Source organism: Chrysemys picta, chromosome 2, assembly GCF_011386835.1.
Source record: "Chrysemys picta bellii isolate R12L10 chromosome 2, ASM1138683v2, whole genome shotgun sequence".
Classification (NCBI taxonomy): Eukaryota; Metazoa; Chordata; order Testudines; family Emydidae; genus Chrysemys; species Chrysemys picta.
Window position 1 is genome coordinate 207,554,281 of NC_088792.1, and position 20,783 is coordinate 207,575,063.

The 20,783-nt window shown below is 40.5% G+C and overlaps 1 protein-coding gene across 3 annotated transcripts in view; it reads right to left on the minus strand.

Moving 5' to 3' along the window:
- Positions 1 to 20,783, minus strand: part of EMILIN2 (elastin microfibril interfacer 2) — a 104,478-nt gene that overhangs the window by 54,862 nt on the left and 28,833 nt on the right. For 2 of the 3 annotated variants that reach the window (XM_042854791.2, XM_005310381.5), the window contains exons 4-6: positions 16,101 to 18,026; positions 3,890 to 4,336; positions 2,803 to 2,841 (exon numbers count right to left, since the gene is read on the minus strand). In XM_042854791.2, the coding sequence (XP_042710725.2) occupies positions 2,803 to 2,841; positions 3,890 to 4,336; positions 16,101 to 18,026 (2,412 nt within the window). The remainder of the gene's footprint in view (positions 1 to 2,802; positions 2,842 to 3,889; positions 4,337 to 16,100; positions 18,027 to 20,783) is intronic. The other variant, XM_042854792.2, reaches the window with a different exon arrangement.

Sequence of the window (20,783 nt, forward strand, 5' to 3'; positions counted from 1 at the left end):
AGTTAAAAGAGTGCTGGGTGGGATGCTCTAGTAATCTAAGTCTCAGGCTTGAAAAACCTATTATTCTGGGAAGCACACATTCAAATACAAGAAGGGCCAGCTCAGCCCTATGTTCTGTTGAGATATTAACTCTGTACATAAAATTGACTGGATGTGGGTCTTTGGATGAGAAATTAAAAATGGGGGTCCTGCTCTGCATGGATGTTAAAGATTTGATGACACCTTGGAGCAGGGGGTCTCAAACTTCATTGGGTCACAACCCCCTTCTGACAACAAATTTACTACATGACCCCAGGAGGGGGAAACGAAGCCTGAGCCTGCCCGAGCCCCACTGCCCTGGGTGTGTGTGTGGGGGGCCCCGCAAAGCTGAAGCCCCACCACCCTGGGTGTGGGGGAGCCACAGCCCAAGCCCCAGGTCTTCTTCAGCCTCAGGCAGGGAGCCTGTAACCTGAGCCCCACTACCCATGGCTGAAGCCCTCAGGCTTTGACCCCAGGTGGTGGGGCTCGGGCCCTGGCTCTGGCATTTGGCCCCAACAAGTCTAAAGTCAGCCCTGGCAGCCTCATTAAAATGGGGTTGTGACCCACTTTGGGGTCCCGACCCACTGTTTGAGAACCACTGCCTTGGAGTGGTTCCAAGGCAGTGGTTAGCTTGCACCACTGTCTTTAACCAAAATGTCTCCTTCCCCAGCTGTTGTGTAGGGTGCTAATTGCTATAATCTGGCCCAGAGGTGGCTGCCTTTCAGTGATGTTTGTATGTGTACACTGCAGTACTAACAACCAGAGTGCATCCTCAGCTGTTATAAACTATCATAGCTCCACTAACATCAGCTGAGGATCTACACCAAGGCATTTATATCATGTTCATCACTGTGTTATATGAGCGCATCTGATATCTGAGTTTGTGAGGCACTTTGAGATGGAAGCTGTTACATATTGAGTGTGTATATATAATGTAAATAATACAATTATTTTCAGTTTCATAGTCTAGGGCAATTAAGAAAAAGTGAAGAGATTTAGCAAAGGAAATCTCTTTGCTAAATCTACCTCTCTAGTTGGGAGATAGATCTACTTGGGTGGTGTCTATTTCCTTTAATATATTTCCTGAGTACAAATAATGGCTGCCACAATAAAACGTTATTTATGTATCTCAACATCTTTAACATTTAAAGCATATTATACTGTTATGTTTCATACAATTTAACCATAAGCCAGTGAGAACACTGTTGTCTATAAAATGCAAATACCGGTACCAAGGAAAAAACCACTGTGAGACTATGATCTTAATATATAAGTCTAGACGTTTATCATGGCTTTTGTTCACACCGATACTTTTTTCCTTTACTTCTTATCCCTTTCCAGAACCCTAACCTATTGCTTATTGTTCCCACCCCACACTTCCCAAATACAAGTTTCTAATCAGTTAGTTTTAATCTCAAGATTGTAGCATGAACTCTTACAATTGTCTTCATGTCAATTCCCAGACCAATTCGTCATGCCTTGTCTGCAATTTTCTTAGCCCCAGCGAACTAAGTCCTAAGGAAGTGTCTTCAGAGGCCATAAAATTCTAATGTTTCATTTTTATCTGTTGCTGACATTTCTTCAAACAAGAATTGGATTAAATCATTCTCTGTGAAGAGAGTGTAGGAGGATCCACTTTGATCCAGGATAACAATATTCATTGCTTAGATATAAAAAGGGCTAAACTAAGAGATTTTTTTAAAGGTTATAGGGTAGTCAGATCACCTAGCAAACTAATATTTGGGCTAATTAAACTAAAGTTCTGGTCATTTATTGAAAGGTTTACACTTTCGGTAATCCAAATGTATTGGTGTATAGTGATGTACAGAAACTACAACAGTTCAAATAAACTAAACTAGTTCATTTAAGTAAACACTCCGACATAGTGCTTGGAAACCAGACATGCAGCAATGAAAACCTGTAAGTTAAAATGAGTCTAAACAAAAGTGAAATTGGTTTCATTGACTTTCATTGCCCAAGAAGAGAGAAATAAATAAAAGTGAACAAAGTGCATAAACAATGAAAAGTAAATTGGATTTTTTTAATAATCTAAAGTATTCTTGGTAAAATAGGTAAGTAATGTGCTTGTTTAAGATAGGATAATTGAGTCAACAATAGTGTTGCAAACTGAGGTTTGTGATATTGGGGTTTTTTCTTAAAACTCCAGCTTCTAGAATCATATGATTATGTAAGAATCTAAGTTTTCATTTGAAAAGAAAAATATAAATTATTATCCCTGATGGTTGCAGAAAAAAGTATGAACCCTTCAAGGTTCAAAAAACAGAATAAAAAGAACCCCCAAATTTATTAGTTTTTTAAATCTGATTTTTAGCATCTTCATGAAAAGAGTGTTATGGTTTTTTGGGGCTTGACTCATTATTTTTGAACACTTGGAGTTGGCAGGACAGTGTTAGAGTCCCTGTAAACTTAAGGCTAAATCCTGAAAATGACCCATAACTTTCAGTTAGTTCTCTCAGTAGTGACCTTTCAGGCACTGAAAGAAAAAAATTAAATATATATTAAGTGCCACTTTCTCCATTACTTTCTCATACTCCATGTGCCCTGAACATCCTCTCAGCCAGGACAGGACTGCTAGTGTGAAAAAAAAAGGGGAGAAGAGATCATCCCTGGTGGTTGTCCCTTTCCAGTATAAAGAGATCAGAACTGTGCCTGTGCCCTAAAAGCATCCACATTCTTGCTCTTTAGTTTCACCCTACTAGAATTTTCTATTTATGAAATAAGTGAATAGTTGTTCAAAGAATTCCTAGGTAACAACTAGATTACCTTGTGAGTCTGTAGAAGGCGGAGAAGATTTTGGATACCCTACAAAACAGAAGAAGTTATGTTACACAGTGAATAAGGCTAGGTCTACACTACCCGCCTGAATCGGCGGGTAGAAATCGATCTCTCGGGGATCGAATTATCACGTCTCGTCGGGACGCGACAATCGATTCCCGAATCGATGCTCTTACTCCACCAGCGGAGGTGGGAGTAAGAGCCGTCAACGGGGAGACGCGGAGGTCAATTTTGCCGCCGTCCTCACCGCGGGGTAAGTCGGCTCCGATACGTTGAATTCAGCTACGCTATTCGCGTATCTTAAATCGACCCCCCCTGTAGTGAAGACCTGCCCTAAGAGTACAACATAGTCTAAATATCACAACAGTTTACCAACATTTTCTTTTCTTTTTATGAAATAGTAACTCATTTCAACAAGTGCATAGTATCAGATGGCAGAAACTCATACCACTAAGACTGTTAAAAACCAGTAGCAGCCAAGCAAAGGGGACCACATTCCCCATTACAGTGCATCGGCTCTGTTGTGTGTACTGTGGCAAAACAGGTTATTTTAAGCTACCCTAGTGGTACATAGTTTCACAACTGAGGACTACACAGCAATTGTACTGAGATTATGCTTGATGCAGCTTTGGCCAGGGAGGCGAAGTTGGCTTCTTTATGTATCCTCTGGGCCTGTGTCCAGCTGCAGCCAAAATAGACATCATGCAAATTAAATTAGCCAAAGGCTGTTCTAATATAACAGCTCTAACATATGCCAGTTAAGCATCATTTCATATCCTGCAGGGGACTGGCAACATGCATCACACTCCAGTTCTGCCACCTTCTATCCCGTAGCCAGCCCCAATATGCCCCCTGCACCTAGGGCAGCTTTAATGTCACTCTGTGTGGAGAGTAACAAACTCACTGCTGGAATCTGACAGCTCAGCTTGTCCTACTTATTGATGAAAGACCCTGCTAGTCTATAATCTTAGCAAAGCTATGTGTTCTATACTTAACATAACGTAAGTCCAGTAACACTGGCTTTGGGGTCAAATATTATAAAGTGATCACTTGGATAACATTTCAGTTTTCTCACCTGGTGCTCCTGCATATCCTTCAGCTATGGGCATGGTATACTGACCATCTATGCCTTTAGGCCGTCCACTTCTTGACATTACAACTGTGCCAGGAGGACCAGCCTGTCCAGACTCCATAATGATCCCAGTTGATCCAGGCAAAAGTGGTAAAGTGGCTGAACCTGGTAATGATGGTTGTAGGGGAGTTCTTGGTTGTGATGGCTGAAGAGGGGCTCCTTGCCGTGGTGGTTGTATTACTATTCTTGGCTGTGATGGCTGCAGCGGTGTTCTTGGCTGTGATGGTTGCAGCGGTGTTCTTGGCTGTGGTGGCTGCAGTGGTGTTCTCGGCTCTGGTGAGTGTAGAGATGTTCCTGGTTGTGGTGGCTGTAGTGGTGTTCTTGGCTGTGATGGCTGCAGGGGAGTTCTTTCTTGTGGTATCCCCAGTGGTACTCTTGGTTGATTTTCAGCTAAGCATTTGTAGAAAGAGAAAAGTAAAATATTATCCATCTGAGAAAATTCATAAAACTCATTACATTTATACTTCTGTAAAACAAACACTTTTAATTAAACTGCAAGTTTCCTTTCTGAAGATGGAATAATTAAAAAAAAATCAACGTTCTTCTGTTTTAAAAACTTTATGACACTGAAGGCAGATCCAGGGTCACAGTTTACTGAACAATTTTTAATTGTTTGGAAGGGTCTTTGTTAAAGGACTTTTCCAGTAGGATAGCCAGTGTACCGTATGATATCAGTGCCATATAGCATTGATAATAGTGATAAGAGTTGTGTAGCTGTTCTATTTCAAATCCCTTTTGATAGCGTTTACAACATATTTGTAAAAAATTTAGTCCTAACCGAATCTTAGAAATGTAATGTCTTCCTGAAAGTGAATGTATATTATTTGCACGGGGGGTTAATATTTATACAGATTTAAAAGATAAGAAGGGTACTAAAAAGTTTCTTTGACCAAAGGACCTTACTTGCAATCCTTGCTCTCCGTCAAAAACCTGCCTTGTTCATTTTAAGCAGTTTCATCTCTATTTAAATTAACCACCGAAGAGAACTAACATAATTTATACAAGTTTCACACTTGTCTAAATCTATTGACTTCCGTAAAATTAGGCCTGATTTACACTGGTGTCGGTGAGATCAGAATGAGGCCCATGAATGACACAATGTATGGCAATGTTGAGCTTCCATTTCCTTCTCTTTTTAACTTTGTTATACAAAAATCACTAACATGTGAAAAGCAAGGACATTCAACATTAATAATAATAATTAACTGCCCCTTAACACTGCTCATTGGGTAACATTTTCAAAAGGTCCTAAATCATTTATGAGCCTAAGACTCACTGAAAGTCCTTGAGTTTCATGCTCCTTGGTCTCTTAGGGTTTGGGGTATGTCTATACTACATTTAAAAACCCGCAACTGGTCCATGCTAGCTCACTGGAGCGATTTAACTGCGGTGTAGACGTTTGGGCTTCGGCTGGAGCCAGGGCTCTAGGACCCTGCAAGGTAGGAGAGTTCCAGAGCTCAGACTGCAACCTGAGCCCAAACGTCTAGACCTCTATTAAACAGCTCCTTAGCTTGAGCCCCGTGAGTCTGAATCAGCTGGCACAGGCCAGCCCTGGGTGGTTAACTGCAGTATAGACATTCCCCTAGGTGCTTTTGGAAATTTTACCTATTGTGCCTAAGTTGTACAGTACATATGACACCTGATATTATGCAACGAAGGTGAAATTCAATCCAGTGCAGATGTTGGCAGGATGGTATGATATGTACCTGGCTGTTTTTTTATATAGGAACATGTGAACACTGCAAGGCAAAAGTATATCATTATATTGACTGGCTACAGTGGTAATTACAATGGATATACTGTGTGGGTGAAATGTAAACATTTTGTCTAAATACATTGGAGATCGCAAATGTATAGACTCCAGCTGTTCGAATCACTCACAAGGCCTTTTACATTGAAGGGAAAAAAAGTAGTATCTACCACAAATTCGAACTCTGGTGAACATAATGAAGAGGTGTAGGGTAGTAATAATTTTAGTTTATTAATGTGTTTGTAGTACTGACTGAGGCTTTGTCTACACTACGGGGTCAAGTTGACCTAAATCACGCTTGTAGCTGGAGTCAACCTAGCTTAGGTAGACTTACTGCAGTGTCTACACTGCGCTGTGTTGACAGGAGACACTCTCCCGTCGACTTACCTTAATCCTCTCGTTCTGATGGAGTACTGCAGTCGACTGGAGAGCTCTCTGAGGTCAATTTAGCTGGTCTTCTCTAGACCTGCTAAATTGACCTCCCCTTCATTGATCGCAGCAGCATTGATCCCTGTTAAGTGTAGACATGACCTTAGTGTTGGTTATTGTTTGCTATTTGTGGTGATCTTCATTTGAGTAGTGAGGGAAGTGTACCGCCATGGTTTAGGCCAGGATGGAAAATGGGAAGAGTTTGTGACAGCATGTGATCAAATCCTAATTACACACTGAGATATGCTGCCTGTAGTCCTGTGTCTCTGATAAATATAACACTTGTGAATTCTAGCGTTTTAGGACTGTTTTGGTAAGAACTTTGCCTTGCAAATGTGACATTTAATTGAAGATGACAGTAATGAAAAATCCTGCATTTTCACTCTTATCTTGGGTGGTTTGTTTCTTGTTCTCCATCTCAAAAAAGTAAATTACTCATGGCCTTACACTCTTCTGGAAGGTTCATCTAAAAAAATTCCATGTTCTCATAGTACCTGCATCATGTGATAGCTCCCGATTAAAAAATCTCCCTGGCCCTTCCTGGTTGAGTTTTATAGAATGATACTAATGTGTTGTAATGAGAGGGGAAAGTTAAAGAATCAGGCACCACAAAGTTTTGCTGAAAGTTACCTAGGTAATGCTATACACAGGATACAAGATTAAAGAATGGAATATTTTTGTAAGGGCAAAGGTGACTGCAAGTGTTTAATTTATTCCTAACTGAATAACACCTGTGCTTGATTTTTAACCTAATGAGGCAGTCTCTAATATTAGTAACATGGGTTTAAATCTAAAGTCCATTGAGATCAGTAGAGTTACTTCAGATCTGCACTGATATCATTGACAACACAAACTGGCTTGGTATTCTTATTTCTTGCCTTCATATATTTTTCACTTCTTTACCTTCTCTCATCAGTTTAGTTAAGCTCGCTTTAGGCCTCCAGCCTTGGACAGGGGCATGCAGAATGAATTTGCATGTCTGACTAGTTTCCCCTCCCCCAAGCTCTTACAACTTAAACCAAAAGCCTTAATACCTTTCTAACAATGTTTGGCCTGGTTCTTTGTGTTTAGTGTTGTCATAACTATAAAGGGAAGGGTAACAGCCCTCCTGTGTACAATACTATAAAATCCCTCCTGGCCAGAGACTCCAAAATCCTTTTACCTGTAAAGGGTTAAGAAGCTCAGGTAACCTGGCTGACACCTGACCCAAAGGACCAATAAGGGGACAAGATACTTTCAAATCAAGATACTTTCAAGACTTTTGTTCGTGCTCTTTGTTTTGGGGGTTGTTCACTCTTGGGACTAAGAGGGACCAGACATCAATCCATACTCTCCAAATCTTTCTGAACAAGTCTCTCATATTTCAAACTTGTAAGTAACAGCTAGGCAAGGCATGTTAGGTTTATCTTTGTTTTCTCAACTTGTAAATGTTCCTTTTGCTAGAATGTTTGCTGTAGCTTTGAACTTAAGGCTAGAGGGGGTTCCTCTGGGCTCTTTGAATCTGATTACCCTGTAAAGTTATTTTCCATCCTGATTTTACAGAGATGATTTTTACCTTTTCTTTAATTAAAAGCCTTCTCTTTAAGAACCTGATTGATTTTTTCTTGTTTTAAGATCCAAGGGGTTGGATCTGGACTCACCAGGAACTGGTGGGGGAAAGGAGGGGGGATGGTTAAATTCTCCTTGTGTTAAGATCCAAGGGTTTGGATCGGTGTTCACCAGGAAATTGGTGAAGAAGTCTCTCAAGGCTACCCAGGGAAGGGAATTAGCACTTGGGAGTGGTGGCAGCAAAACCAGATCTAAGCTGGTAGTTAAGCTTAGAAGTTTTCATGCAGGTCCCCCACATCTGTACCCCAAAGTTCAGAGTGGGGAAGGAACCTTGACAAGTGTGTATATCCATATATTTGAAAATATCCAGATATACCAACTCCATTTTGGAAAAAAATCATATGCCAACCATCCAAAGTGTGTGTTAGTTGAGAGGCATCGCTTTTACAGTTCTGGCAGTTTTCATATGCCTTTTTGGCCTCTTGTACTGAATTGCATCATATCATGGCATTGTGCTTTAAAATCATGAGACAAAGATGATAACAAAGATGCCAGCATATTTTTGGACTGAACATGTGTTACCAATCCAAAGAGTGAAGACAAAATTCCCTGGTGTAACTCCACTGAAGTTATGGGGCAAAATTAGGGATGAATTTGGCCAAGTCAGCTTGTATTGTGTTGAGTAGCACACAAAAGAGAAGTATTCCCCATTGTCTACAAAGCAATTGGAAAGGCAAGCAGCAGAGTTTAGACCATTATTATACTTCAAATTAGAATCTCAGGAGCACCCTCTTCACCAACAGTGTTCGCACTGCTCTCTTTACTATCACCCGCCTGGTCATTCTCAGCTTGCTGACCTCAGATGCCTATCTAAATTAAACTGAGGAGAAACCCCCCAATCCTAGGCTTAAAATGCCAATTCCTTTTCCCCCCTCACTTTTAAACTCCACTGGTACTTCACTGAGAAAAAAATACATGGGGGAGGGAGGCAGGGGACAGGTATGTGAAACTCAGGTTGCACTTTGTTGTGGTTCTGCTCTTTCTAGCAATGTCCATTTCCCTAATAATATATTGAGCAGACAAGAACAATGACGGGATGAAATAAACTAGATGACTAAGGCATCAGTGACTCCACTGACAAGAATCAAGAAGAGCTATGACTTCCAAACTCCTGTTGCTGACAATGGATTTGACAATTGTCAAGTTACAAAAGGCTGCCTGGTGTACCTGGCAGAGGATATACTAAGGTTTGCACCAGAATTCCTATTACTGGTGTTACAGAAAAGTTTTTACCACACATCCCTAAGTGTAGTAATTTAGGTATACACAAGATTTCATCGAGAATAACTATAGAAGACTGCTCTTAGCAATTCCTATGTTTGAAACCCCTCTTCACAGATAATTACAAGTTGATTGAAATAGTTGTAATCAAAGAAAACTAAAATCCTGAAGCCATTTTTGGCTGCAGACCATACTTTTTCTGGCGACAGGAATGAATGGCAAAAATGTATTAACAGGCTACATCTAAAGAAAAGATTATTTTAGTGCCAGTTTTAGTGCAGTATCATTCAGTAATATGCTTCTCTAAACGCTGAAGTGACACAGAGAACCTATTTACACATTTTATGGGATTATCTAGTCTACTTATTCATAATGAGCCAAAGCTGGCAGTCTTGCTCAGTCCTAACAGGCAAACTTCATTTTAAGTCCTAAATGACTTAAAAAAGATTTGACCCATGGTTTATATATAGTACACACAATAACTTATTACCCTGCAACATTAGTTTGGACTGAGTCATTTAAATGTTCTTGGCTGCAAAATGTCTCAATATAACATTTCAAGCCAAAACAGCCATATTCCTGGCTTCAGACTAATTTGCCTTTGCTCAGTTTAGTTGTCTAATTGGTGCATGTAATTTGACAAGGTTTTGTTTTAGAATTCTCATAGGGTATCCTTGTATTACCACATTCAAACAACTGTAGAAAGAGAAATGTGTTATTATTCTAGTCTCTCAAACCAAAATGACATAATTTAAATGATACAATATATTGGCAAATAGTACCTAAATCTAGGTATGAATTTAATACTGATCTATAAGCCAGAACTGAAAATCACCAGTTCAAAGTAGTAAAGGTACCATAGAAGATATTGCAATCAGACACATCAAAAAGTTAAATCTTAGTGGAATGATGCACATAGATAAAGACACATCCTGTTCCAAGAATGGTATTAATCCCCAAAGGGAATAAGTACAAGACGTAACTGCCGAGTGGAGCAAGGTTCCCTAACCACTTCCAACAGAGTCCCTCTGTTGCCAAAAGCTTTTCGGAGCTACAAACATCAAGACTTACTCAGACTGCTGTGCTGGATAGCATTATTTTATTCTGAATCACTCTGGGACATAAGTATTTGCTTTATGAACCTCTTTGAGGCCACAGATATTTGACATTAGAAGCTACAGTTTTAAAAGCTTGTATGTTTAGTCTCTAATGGTTGGGTCTCTTCTCAAGGTCGCTGTAGGTACAGTTTATGGAGACCATATAAAGTTCTATGAAACTGAATTATACTATGGAAATGTGGGTGTTTTAAGCTTATTTCATGCTTTAAAATACTGCAGTAGATTTAAACAAACATAATCCATGAAGCTGTTGAGAGGTTTGCTTTACATTGTGTGGACAAGAGTGTGTGTGTCCGCAGCAAGGAAAAAGTCTTGATCCCTTCTGCATAGCAGGTGCAGTTTCAAAATGCATAGGATGGGGCTATAGTCAGAATTAGGTGGACTGCGCTAAGGGTGTGCATCTGTGTGCAGCAGAAGTGAAGTGGGGGAGGAGCAGGGTGGGCTGGATCAGAGGATCTAGTCGTGGGACTGAAGTAGCCACTATAGAGTGGTTCTTCGGCTGTTCCACTGCCTGGGAAGGAAGATACCTCCTTCTCCTCTCCTGTCTGTTTCATGCTCAGCCCAGCTTCTTGAGCTGGTCACAAGAATTTGGCCCAAATACAAGCATTATATGTTGTATATACTCAGACAACTCAGAAATCACTGACTTTGAAGATCCCAGTTCACATTCAATGTAAAATCCACCAGCACAGTCCATCTACCAATACTGCAACAAGACTTCTATGAAACTCAGTGTAAGCGAACTACAATGAAGGGCTAAGCCTACTCTCTTGGACAGTACCAATATTTCTGATCTTTATTCTTTCATTAAATTCCAACAACAATTAATTGGTAGGCAGGCTCCTGGCCCTCCTAGGAGTATTAATAGAGATGCATACTCTAGTTAAATGCTTTGGGAAACACAAATTGTTCAATGACAAAAAAAGCAATAGAGGTATTAATAGTGGTGAGGGGTGGTGGTTTTTCTGTATGCAGCAAAATTATGAAAGGTTTGGGGGCGGGAGAGCAAAGGTGTTGAACACAATAAACAATAATCTTGATCCCACTATTCTGGCCACACATTATTGAATCACACTGGCGGAAAAGAGAAAGACTTGGTTGATAACTGAACTAATGGCAGCTTACTGAGTCACCCAGAAGATAATGCTGCTTTGACCAAATGGTGTCAGTGCGTGCATTCCTCTCTCAGGTGGCTTCTAATAAGATTTAGACTGAAGAACAGAAGGGGGTTTATTTCAGGACATATGCAGTCGATTTTTGGATTTTAATATATCCTTCTCCTTAGAAATTCACCATTATCTTGTATTTTTCTGGGGGCTGAGTCTAATCTGGCACTGAGTTAGGAACTAGGAGTGAAATCCTGACCCCGCTGAAGTCAATGGTAAAACTCCCATTGACGACAATGAAGCCAAAATTTCACCCCAGGAAATTTCTTGGCGTTATGAGTCTTCCTTGCTTTCTTTGCTTAAATAAGTGGAAATTTGGGGCTGGAATTTCACATGAGAAGTTCCCAGAAGAGACGGTTACTCACCTTGCACAGTAACTGTGGTTCTTTGAGATGTGTCCCCCTACGGGTGCGCCCCACTCTAGGTGCGCATGCCTCAGATCGGAGATTTTCGGTAATCATATCTGTTCAGCCTGCATATGCGCCCCTGCAGCCTCGTACCCTGCACCATGGCTATATATAGCTGCACAGGCAAACCACCCTCAGTTCCTTCTTTATCCTGGAACAACATTGTAAAGAACTCCAAAACAAAAGAGAGGAGGCACCCACAGGGACAAACATCTCGTAGAACAACAGTTACTGCACAAGGGTGAGTAACCATCTCTTCTTCTTCAAATAGTGTCCCTATGGCTGCTCCACTCTAGGGGACTACTGAATAGTACTGTCTACAGAGGGGTGGGGCTTCAGAGTCAAATCTCAGATTGAAAATTGTACAGTTGAGCCAAACATGGCATCAGAAGCGGAGGCATGACTAACCGCATAGTGTTCAGAAAATGTATGAATGGAGGTTCAAGTCATGGCTCTACATATTTCCATGATGGGAACGTTCTTAAGAAAGGCTATTAAAGTAGAGAGGGATCTCGTGGAGTGAGTTAATACTCCAGGAGGAGGATGAAGTTCGGGAGACTGATAGCAGTAGGTAATGCAGCCAGATATCCATCATTAGAGATTGTGCTTGGAAACTGGAGATCCTTTAGTTCTGTCTGCAATGGAGAGTAACAATCTGGGAGATTTTTTAAGGGCCTGAGCCCCCCCTTGCGCTGCTGGACCCTGGCGTTTTTAATAGCGGGGGAGGAGGGGGCTACTTCATAGTTCTGATTGATTGCCTTTGAACTCATTTGAAACGAGCAATTTTACCAAGTGTCCCGTATTCAGCATAGGCGACGATGGTCACCCTAGTAAAAGGGAGCAGGTAGCCATAGATTCAAAGGAGAGCCTTTTAAGGCATCTGAGCACCAAACTGAGGTCTCATGCTAGTGCAGGGCATCTGATTTGTGAGAATTTTTAGCCAGTTCCTTCAGAAACCTCCTTGTTGTATGATGAGCAAAGACAGAAAACCCCTCTACCACTACCATATGATAGAAGGCCGTAATAGCTGCCAAGTGCACTCTAATGAAGTTTAGAGACACTCTAACAAAGCTCCCTGTGAGAAAAGATGGGGAAAAGTCTGGAGGGTAACTGGTTGATAGACAGAGAGCCTAGACGAAGTAAGGGAACCATCTTTGTCTTGGCCACATCAGAACTACTAGAGTAACCCTGGCCTTGTCTTTTCTTATCTTGAATAGCACCTTGGATATCAAGGGAGTTGGGGGAAATGCATACAGCAGGTCTGAACTCCAAACAAAGGTGAAAGGCATCCCCCAGGGAATGATGACCCAGTCCGCCTCTCAAGCAGAAGTGGGAGCACTTCTTGCTCTTGGGTATGGCAAAGAGGTCTATCTGCAGGTTGCCCCAACATTGAAATATCCGGTGGAATGTAATGCGATCTATCTCCCATTTTTGATCTTGCAAGAGGGGCCTGCTGAGGGCATTTGCTATTATTTGATATTTTGGGCATCTGATAGAGGGCATCTGATATTTTGTACACGCAGAAATTAAGCTGCTGAGATAATGATCTGGTTTCATATGCACCAATTCCAGAGTCTCATTGCTTCAGTATAGAGGGAAGGTGATCTCACTTCCTCTTTACAGTGATATAAAACATTCATGACAGGTTGTCCATCGTTTTCTTCATGTACTTGCCCCTGATTTCTGGAACCAGGAAGTACCTGGAATAATCCTTTCCCTCTGTGTGGCATAGGAGCCGTTCTATAGCATCCCAGTTTAGGAGGATGTCAATTTCCTGTCACTGAAGATGCTCATCTTTTAAGGTATGCAGTGACTTGTCATTTTTTTCTGCAAACAGCTTCAATCTATCGAAAGGAAGGTCCTCAACTGTATTTTGGACTTCCCTCAGAAACCCTGAGAGCTGAAGCCAGGAGGGCCTCCTCATGAGGGTTTGAGCTTTGGCGTGCTGGGCCCGGGGTTGTGAGTTCGATCCTTGGGGGCGCCACTTGGGGATGTTGGGCAAAAATTTGTCTAGGGATTGGTCCTGCTTTGAGCAGAGGGTTGGACTAGATGATCTCCTGACGTCCCTTCCAACCCAGATATTCTATGATTCTATGAGTACTGCCATGGAGATAGAATGAGCGGCTGTATCAGTGGTGTCCAGAGAGACCTGCAGGGATGTTCTTGTCAGCTGCTGACCCTCAGCAATGATTGCCTAAAACTGTTTCCTCTTCTCTGTTGGAAGATGCTCAATAAAGACATTCAACTATGAACAGTTAGCATGGCTCTATTTCACCATGAGAGCTTGGTAGTTCGTGAACCTAAATCGTAGAGACGTGGATGAATAGGACTCACAGCCAAATAAATCAAGTCGCTTAGGTCTCTAACAGAAGGTGTTGATTTAGTGTGGTGCTGTCTTCCACATTCGTTCACAGCGTTGACCACAAAGGAGTTGGGTGATAGATACAAAAATAAACATTCCAAGTCTTTACAGGGAACATAATTTTTTTTGTCCTTCCTGTTACAGGTATGTGATATTTTGGTCAGGGTATGCCAAATTATTTTTGCATGGTCTAGTAGAACCTCATTAATCGGTAGCATGATGTGGTCAGAAGAGGATTCCACAGATTTCTTTTTCAATGCTCTAGAGGAGTGCTGTGCCGAGGAGGCCAAAGTGGTCGACTTGTTCGGAGACCATTGTCCGGGAGGGTCCCCTGGCCAGGGTCAGAAGCCAGTCAGAGCGAGCTCTCCATCATAAGGAGATGTAGCTTAAATCCTGGTTCTTTCTGACTCTCGATTTTAATGCCAAGAAGAGGTTACACTTTTGGGGAACATGCGCCTCCCCAATGCAACGGACACACCAGGAGTGCCCGTCACTGACTGGGATAGCCTCTTGGCATGAAAGGCAGTGTTTAAAACCAGGAGACCCGGGCATGTCCTTCCAGCATTTAAGCTCCCCCCTGCCTGCATTTAAGCTCTCCCCTGCCTGCATTTAAGCTCCTCTGAGGGGAGAAAGGCGAAAGGACAACAGTCCTTACCCTAAACGAATAAGTACATTTTTTTAATAATTTTTTTTTATTTTATAAAATTCCTACAACTAGCACACACATAGGAAACACTACGAACTACCAATAACTAGTAAGATATGAGAAAAAAATATAGTTGAGGTAAGCTCAGCTCAGATGCTGCTAAAGCTCTGTTTCAGGCCAAGGCGGTTGAGAAGGAGTTGAGAGCAATTCACCCGCAGAGCTCTATATAGCCACTGTGCCAGGCACAAAACTGCAGGGGGCACACGTGTGGGCCTAACAGACACTGCTATGTAAAATCTTTGATCTGAGGCGCATGCACACCTAGAGCGGAGCACCAGTAGGGGGCACCTGAAGAAGAAAAATTTTTATTTCTGTTATCAAAATACACATTTTTTGCTGTTTAAACAATTAAACATTGTCATTTTAAAGAAGAAATATTTATTTCCATGCCAATGTGCATTATCTAGCATTCACAAGCCTCTCTTCTTTACTTAATTATCCCATACTTACATGAAAATAGCTTCACAGTCTTTTACTCTGAAGTTAACACACAGAAAAGTTCAATTATGTTTTAAATCCTAATATCAGTGAATAATGAAATTGTGCTTTCCTTGATTTAAAGTTATAGCATAATCAATCCATTGTAATGTCAAATATATCATATCTGTATAAAGCATAAAAATAAAATAAAGCTATGTGTTTCGCAACAAATGGAAGAGTGCAAATTTCACAATACTGTCAATACTCTCAGTTTTTAATCATGGTAACAAAGACAGGAACTCCATGTCCTTCAGTAAACTCAGCTTCTTTGTAAAACTATACACCACCAGAGTCTTAGTCCAGATCTTCAGCTGGTATAAAATGGTATAGCTCCATAAAAGTCAATGGACCAGTGCTGAATGACACGACCTGAGAATCTCATTTCTTTAAAAAGAAACTTTAGAGTGATATGTAGGAGTAGCCAAATTAGAGATCTGTCTCATAATTATTTCAAGTCAAAATTCATCTGGCTTTGATTTTTCCTAAGTTGTCTTTCACGTCACTAAAAAAAAAGGAGGGAGGTGAATACAATAAAACAAACTGAAGCAATTTTCAATGATGTTCACTACCTAAAACACTCATTTGAAATTCACCTCTTGGGGGACAAAAGTACCAAACATTTGTTTTGTTGCTGCTGCTTTGTTTTTAATCAAAAAGTAAGAGCAGTAACATTCCAAACATATTGATTGTATTTTTTTAAAATGTGTGCAAAGAGCTTTTTATGTAGTTTTGGAAAACAGAATCAAATTACTATCTTTGTAAAACAAAACAAATGTTTAAATGTAATGTTTTTTGCTCTCCCTTGTTAAGCTGAACTGAATTCGGGGACTTGTTTAGCTCAGTTCCATTCTCTAAACTTTTCTGGTGAGAAAGCTAGTGGAGAAAATAAAAAGGAAGGTTAACTTACGTGCCCCAGACTGAATTTTCATCAGCTCCTGAAGGTCAGTGGTGATTTTGGTGACCTGCTTGTGGAACTGTTGGACAGAATTTTTGAGACCAGAAATGTCTTTGGAATGAGATGTCATGGTTCCATTCATCTGATTGATGCAGTTCCATAAGCTAGTGACATGCTTGTTCAGACCTTCTTTTATTCGCTGCAGGCTACCTGAGATGGAGTCTATTTTGCTGCAGACTTTTTCAACATGGGACAGTCTGCTATCCACATCTGAGACTCCCTCCTGAATACCACTGTTCTCTTTACATTTCCTGAGGTCATTAAAGATTTGTTCTTTTAGCTGTTCCATCCTCCCCTTCACCTCATTACAGCAATTATCATTTGGGTGAGAAGTTTGATTCACAACTGTTTTTTGTATTTCATCTATTTTTCTGAATACACCTTGCTGGGTCTTTTCACATGTAGAATTGACACCCAGAAGTTGCTCCTTACAGCTGCTCAAGCCAACCTGAAGATTTTTTACATCTTTATCCATGACGTTTAGACCATACCGAAGTCTACGCAAATCCTTCTGGACGTTCTGTTGGTTGCTCTTAGTAAAGTTAAATTTCTCATTAAGGGAACCATTTAAAGACTTCAAAAGAGCAGAGTTGTCTTCTACTTTCAAAAGCAAGTACTCATATTTGTTGCTACAATTTTCTATGCTTTTCTGAAGGTCTTCCATATCTTGGGGTGCAGATTGGCATTTCTGCCAGCAAAGGTGTTCAATGGCTTGTAGTTTGTTCCTCAGGAGATTCATCTCAGTTGTAAGCTGCTCATTTCCAGATTCTGAGTCACTGTGCAAGACTGATCCTGAACTAATTGATATTCCATCTGAGGCTGTGGCATTGGCAATTTCTAAAATAGTGCCACCCAACCTGTCTTCCAGTGCCTGTAGTTTTTGATCAAGTAAGTCTCTGACTTCATTTACTTCAGCAGCTATAGCACCTCGGAGAGTTTCCTCAATGTAAAAACAATGTTCTTCAGCATTCCTCTCTGTAACATTGATTCTAGCGTCTAGCTCCTCCCATCTTGGGCCAAAGATGTCTTCTAGATTTGGAGTGGAAATGCGAATGATTTCATTATCTATTCTGGCATTTAAGATTCTGTGTACTTCCACAACTCTGTCAACTTTCTCATCCAAATTTTTTATCTGTTGACCAAAGTCATCACTCTGGCTAGTCTTGCAGCAACCTGACTGGTTTGAAGGAGCCTGGATCTGAGTTCGTAGCTCATTTATTTCTTTCCTCAGGCCATTTTCCTTTTCTTCTACAAGTTGTATTATTTCTGAACAGCTAGTTTCATGGTCATCACATTGTTGCTGGATATTCATTAGTTTGTATTCACATGAGTTTTTCAGATCTGCCATTTTCTTCTCCAATCCTTCCAGCATTTCCTGTCTCAGGGCCTCAATTTTAGAATCTAGATATTCCTGATATAACTCACCACTCGGTATTGTTATTGTAGGTCCTCGTGCTGCTTCCTGCAGTTGTTTTAATTGCCCTTCATAGCTTTTCACTTTCCCATTCAGTTCTTCCAGCTTGTCATTTTTTGTCTTCAAAGTATTTTTGACCTCAGCTAGTTCAGACTTTATGTCTTCCATTCCAAAATCAGTAAGAGGCTCTTTCTGGTCTTTATTGCCAAGTATTCCAGGCAGATGAATACTGTCTGTTTCACCACCCAGGACACTATCAGGCCCTGGGTGATCATGAAGGTTGTTCGGCCATGAGACCAACATCTTACTGGCATCTTCTTGGACAGTTACTTTCAGGTTTTCCTTCACACCAGGTAAGGAGGATTGAAGATCAAGCACTGTCTGCCTAAGTCTAAACAATTCATCCTCAAGGAATTGAATTTTCTTCTCAGGTGATTCCCGTGGCATTTCCGTTGGTTCTGAGTCTGTTTTAAAGACATAATGGAAACAAAATTTGGATGCAAGTATGTCTAAACAACAACAGTTTAGAACAGCTGGAGGTCAATTTTAATTTCTTTAAATCAAGTTAAAACATATTAATGCTTTATAAATATTATATAGCTTGGTGTCATCTTTTCTATTCTCAGTCTTTGTTGTCAGTGGTTTATAATTCAGTCATTATTAGTTCATTAGAACATAAGAACAGCCATACTGGGTCAGACCAAAGGTCCATCAAGTCCAGTATCCTGTCCTCTGACAGTGGCCAACGGCAGGTGCCCCAAAGGGAAGGAACAGACAGGTTATCATCAAGTGATCCATGCCCTGTCACCCAATCACAACTTCTGGCAAACAGAGGCTAAGGACACCAATTCTGCCCATCCTGGCTAATAGCCATTGATGGACTATCTTCCATGAATCTATCTAGCTCCCTTTTGAACCCCATTATAGTATTGGCCTTCACAACACCCTCTAGCAAGGAGTTCCAGAGGTTGACAGTGCGTTGCGTGAAAAAATACTTTCTTGTGTTTGTTTTAAACCTGATGCCTATTAATTTCATTTGGTGGCCCCTTGTTCTTGTATTATGAGACAGAGTAAATAGCACTTCCTTATTTACTTTCTCTATGCTACTCATGATTTTATAGACCTCTATCATACCACCCCCCAATCGCCTCTTTTCCAAGCTCAAAAGTCCCAGTCTTATTAATCTCTCCTCATACGGAAGCCGTTTTATATACCTAATCATTTTTGTTGCCCTTTTCTGAACCTTTTCCAATTCCAATATATCTTTTTTGAGATGGGGCGATCACATCTACATGCAGTATTCAAGATGTGGGCATACCATGAATTTATATAGAGGCAATATGATATTTTCTATCTTATTATCTATCTCTTTCTTGATGATTCCCAACATTTTGTTCGCTTTTTTGACTGCCGCTGCACACTGAGTGGATGATTTCAGAGAACTATGCACAATGACTCCAAGATCTCTTTCTTGAGTGGTAACAGCTAATTTAGACCCCATCATTGTATATGTATAGTTAGGATTATGTTTTCCAATGTGCATTACTTTGCATTTATCAACATTAAATTTCATCTGCTATTTTGTTGCCCAGTCACCCAGTTTTGTGAGATCTTTTGTAGCTCTTTGCAGTCTGCCTGGGACTTAACTATCTTGAATAGTTTTGTATCATCTGCAAATTTTGCCACCTCACTGTTTACCCCTTTTTCCAGATCGTTTATGAATATGTTAAATAGGACTGGGCCTAGTACAGATACCTGGGGTACACCACTATTTACCATTCTCCATTCTGAAAACTGACCATTTATTCCTACCCTTTGTTTCCTATCTTTTAACCAGTTATCAATCCATGAGAGGACCTTCCCTCTTATCCCATGACTGCTTATTTTGCTTAAGAGCCTTTGGTGAGGGACCTTGTCAAAGGCTTTCTGAAAATCTAAATACACTATATCCACTGGATCTCCTTCGTCTGCATGCTTGTTGACCCACTCAAAAAATTCTAGTAGATTGGTGAGGCATGATTTCCCCTTACAAAAACCATGTTGACTACTTCCCAACAAATTATGTTCATCTATGTGTCTGACAATTTTGTTCTTTACGATAGTTTCAATCAATTTGCCCGGTACTGAAGTGAGACTTACTGGCCTGTAGTTGCCAGGGTCACCTCTGGAGCCCTTTTTAAAAATTGGTGTCACATTAGCTATCCTCCAGTCATTTGGTACAGAAGCTGAGTTAAATGATAGGTTACAGATGACAGTTAGTAGTCCTGCAATTTCACATTTGAGTTCCTTCAGAACTCTTGGGTGAATACCATCAGGTCCTGGAGACTTACTACTGTTTAGTTTATCAATTTGTTCCAAAACCTCCTCTAATGACACCTCAATTTGGGACAGTTCCTCAGGTCTGTCACCCAAAAAGAATGGCCCAGGTTTGGGAATCTCCCTCACATCCTCAACAGCAAAGACCGATGCAAAGAATTCATTTAGTTTCTCCGCAATAGCCTTATCATCTTTGAGTGCTCCTTTAGCATCTCGATCGTCCAGTGACCCCACTGGTTGCTTAACAGGCTTTCTGCTTCTGATGAATTTAAAACAAATTTTGCTATTACTTTTGGAGTCTTTGGCTAGCTGTTCTTCAAATTCTTTTTTGGTCTTTCTAATTATATTTTTACACTTCATTTGCCAGAGTTTATGCTCTTTTCTATTTTCCTCATTAGGATTTATCTTCCACTTTTTAAAGGATGCCTTTTTGCCTCTCACTGCTTCTTTTACTTTGTTGTTTAACCACGGTGGCTCTTTTTTGGTTCTCTTACTATGTTTTTTAAATTGGGGTATACATTTAAGTTGAGCCTCTATTATGGTGTCTTTAAAACGTTTCCACGCAGCTTGCAGGGATTTTACTTTTGGTACTGTACCTTTTAATTTCTGTTTCACTAACCTCCTCATTTTTGTGTAGTTCCCCTTTCTGAAATTAAATGCTACAGGGTTGGGCCACTGTGGAGTTTTCCCTGCCACAGGGATGTTAAATTTAATTATATTATGGTCACTATTACCAAGCGGTCCAGCTATATTCATCTCTTTCATTATCTCTCTCATAATAATAATTAATATTGGTCACATTATAAGTAGAAAACAACTTTGCCTTTTTCTGCTTCTGAATTATTTGTGAATAGGCATTAATTTCAGTGGGACCACTAATGTCCTTACAGCTAAGACTTGTTCTT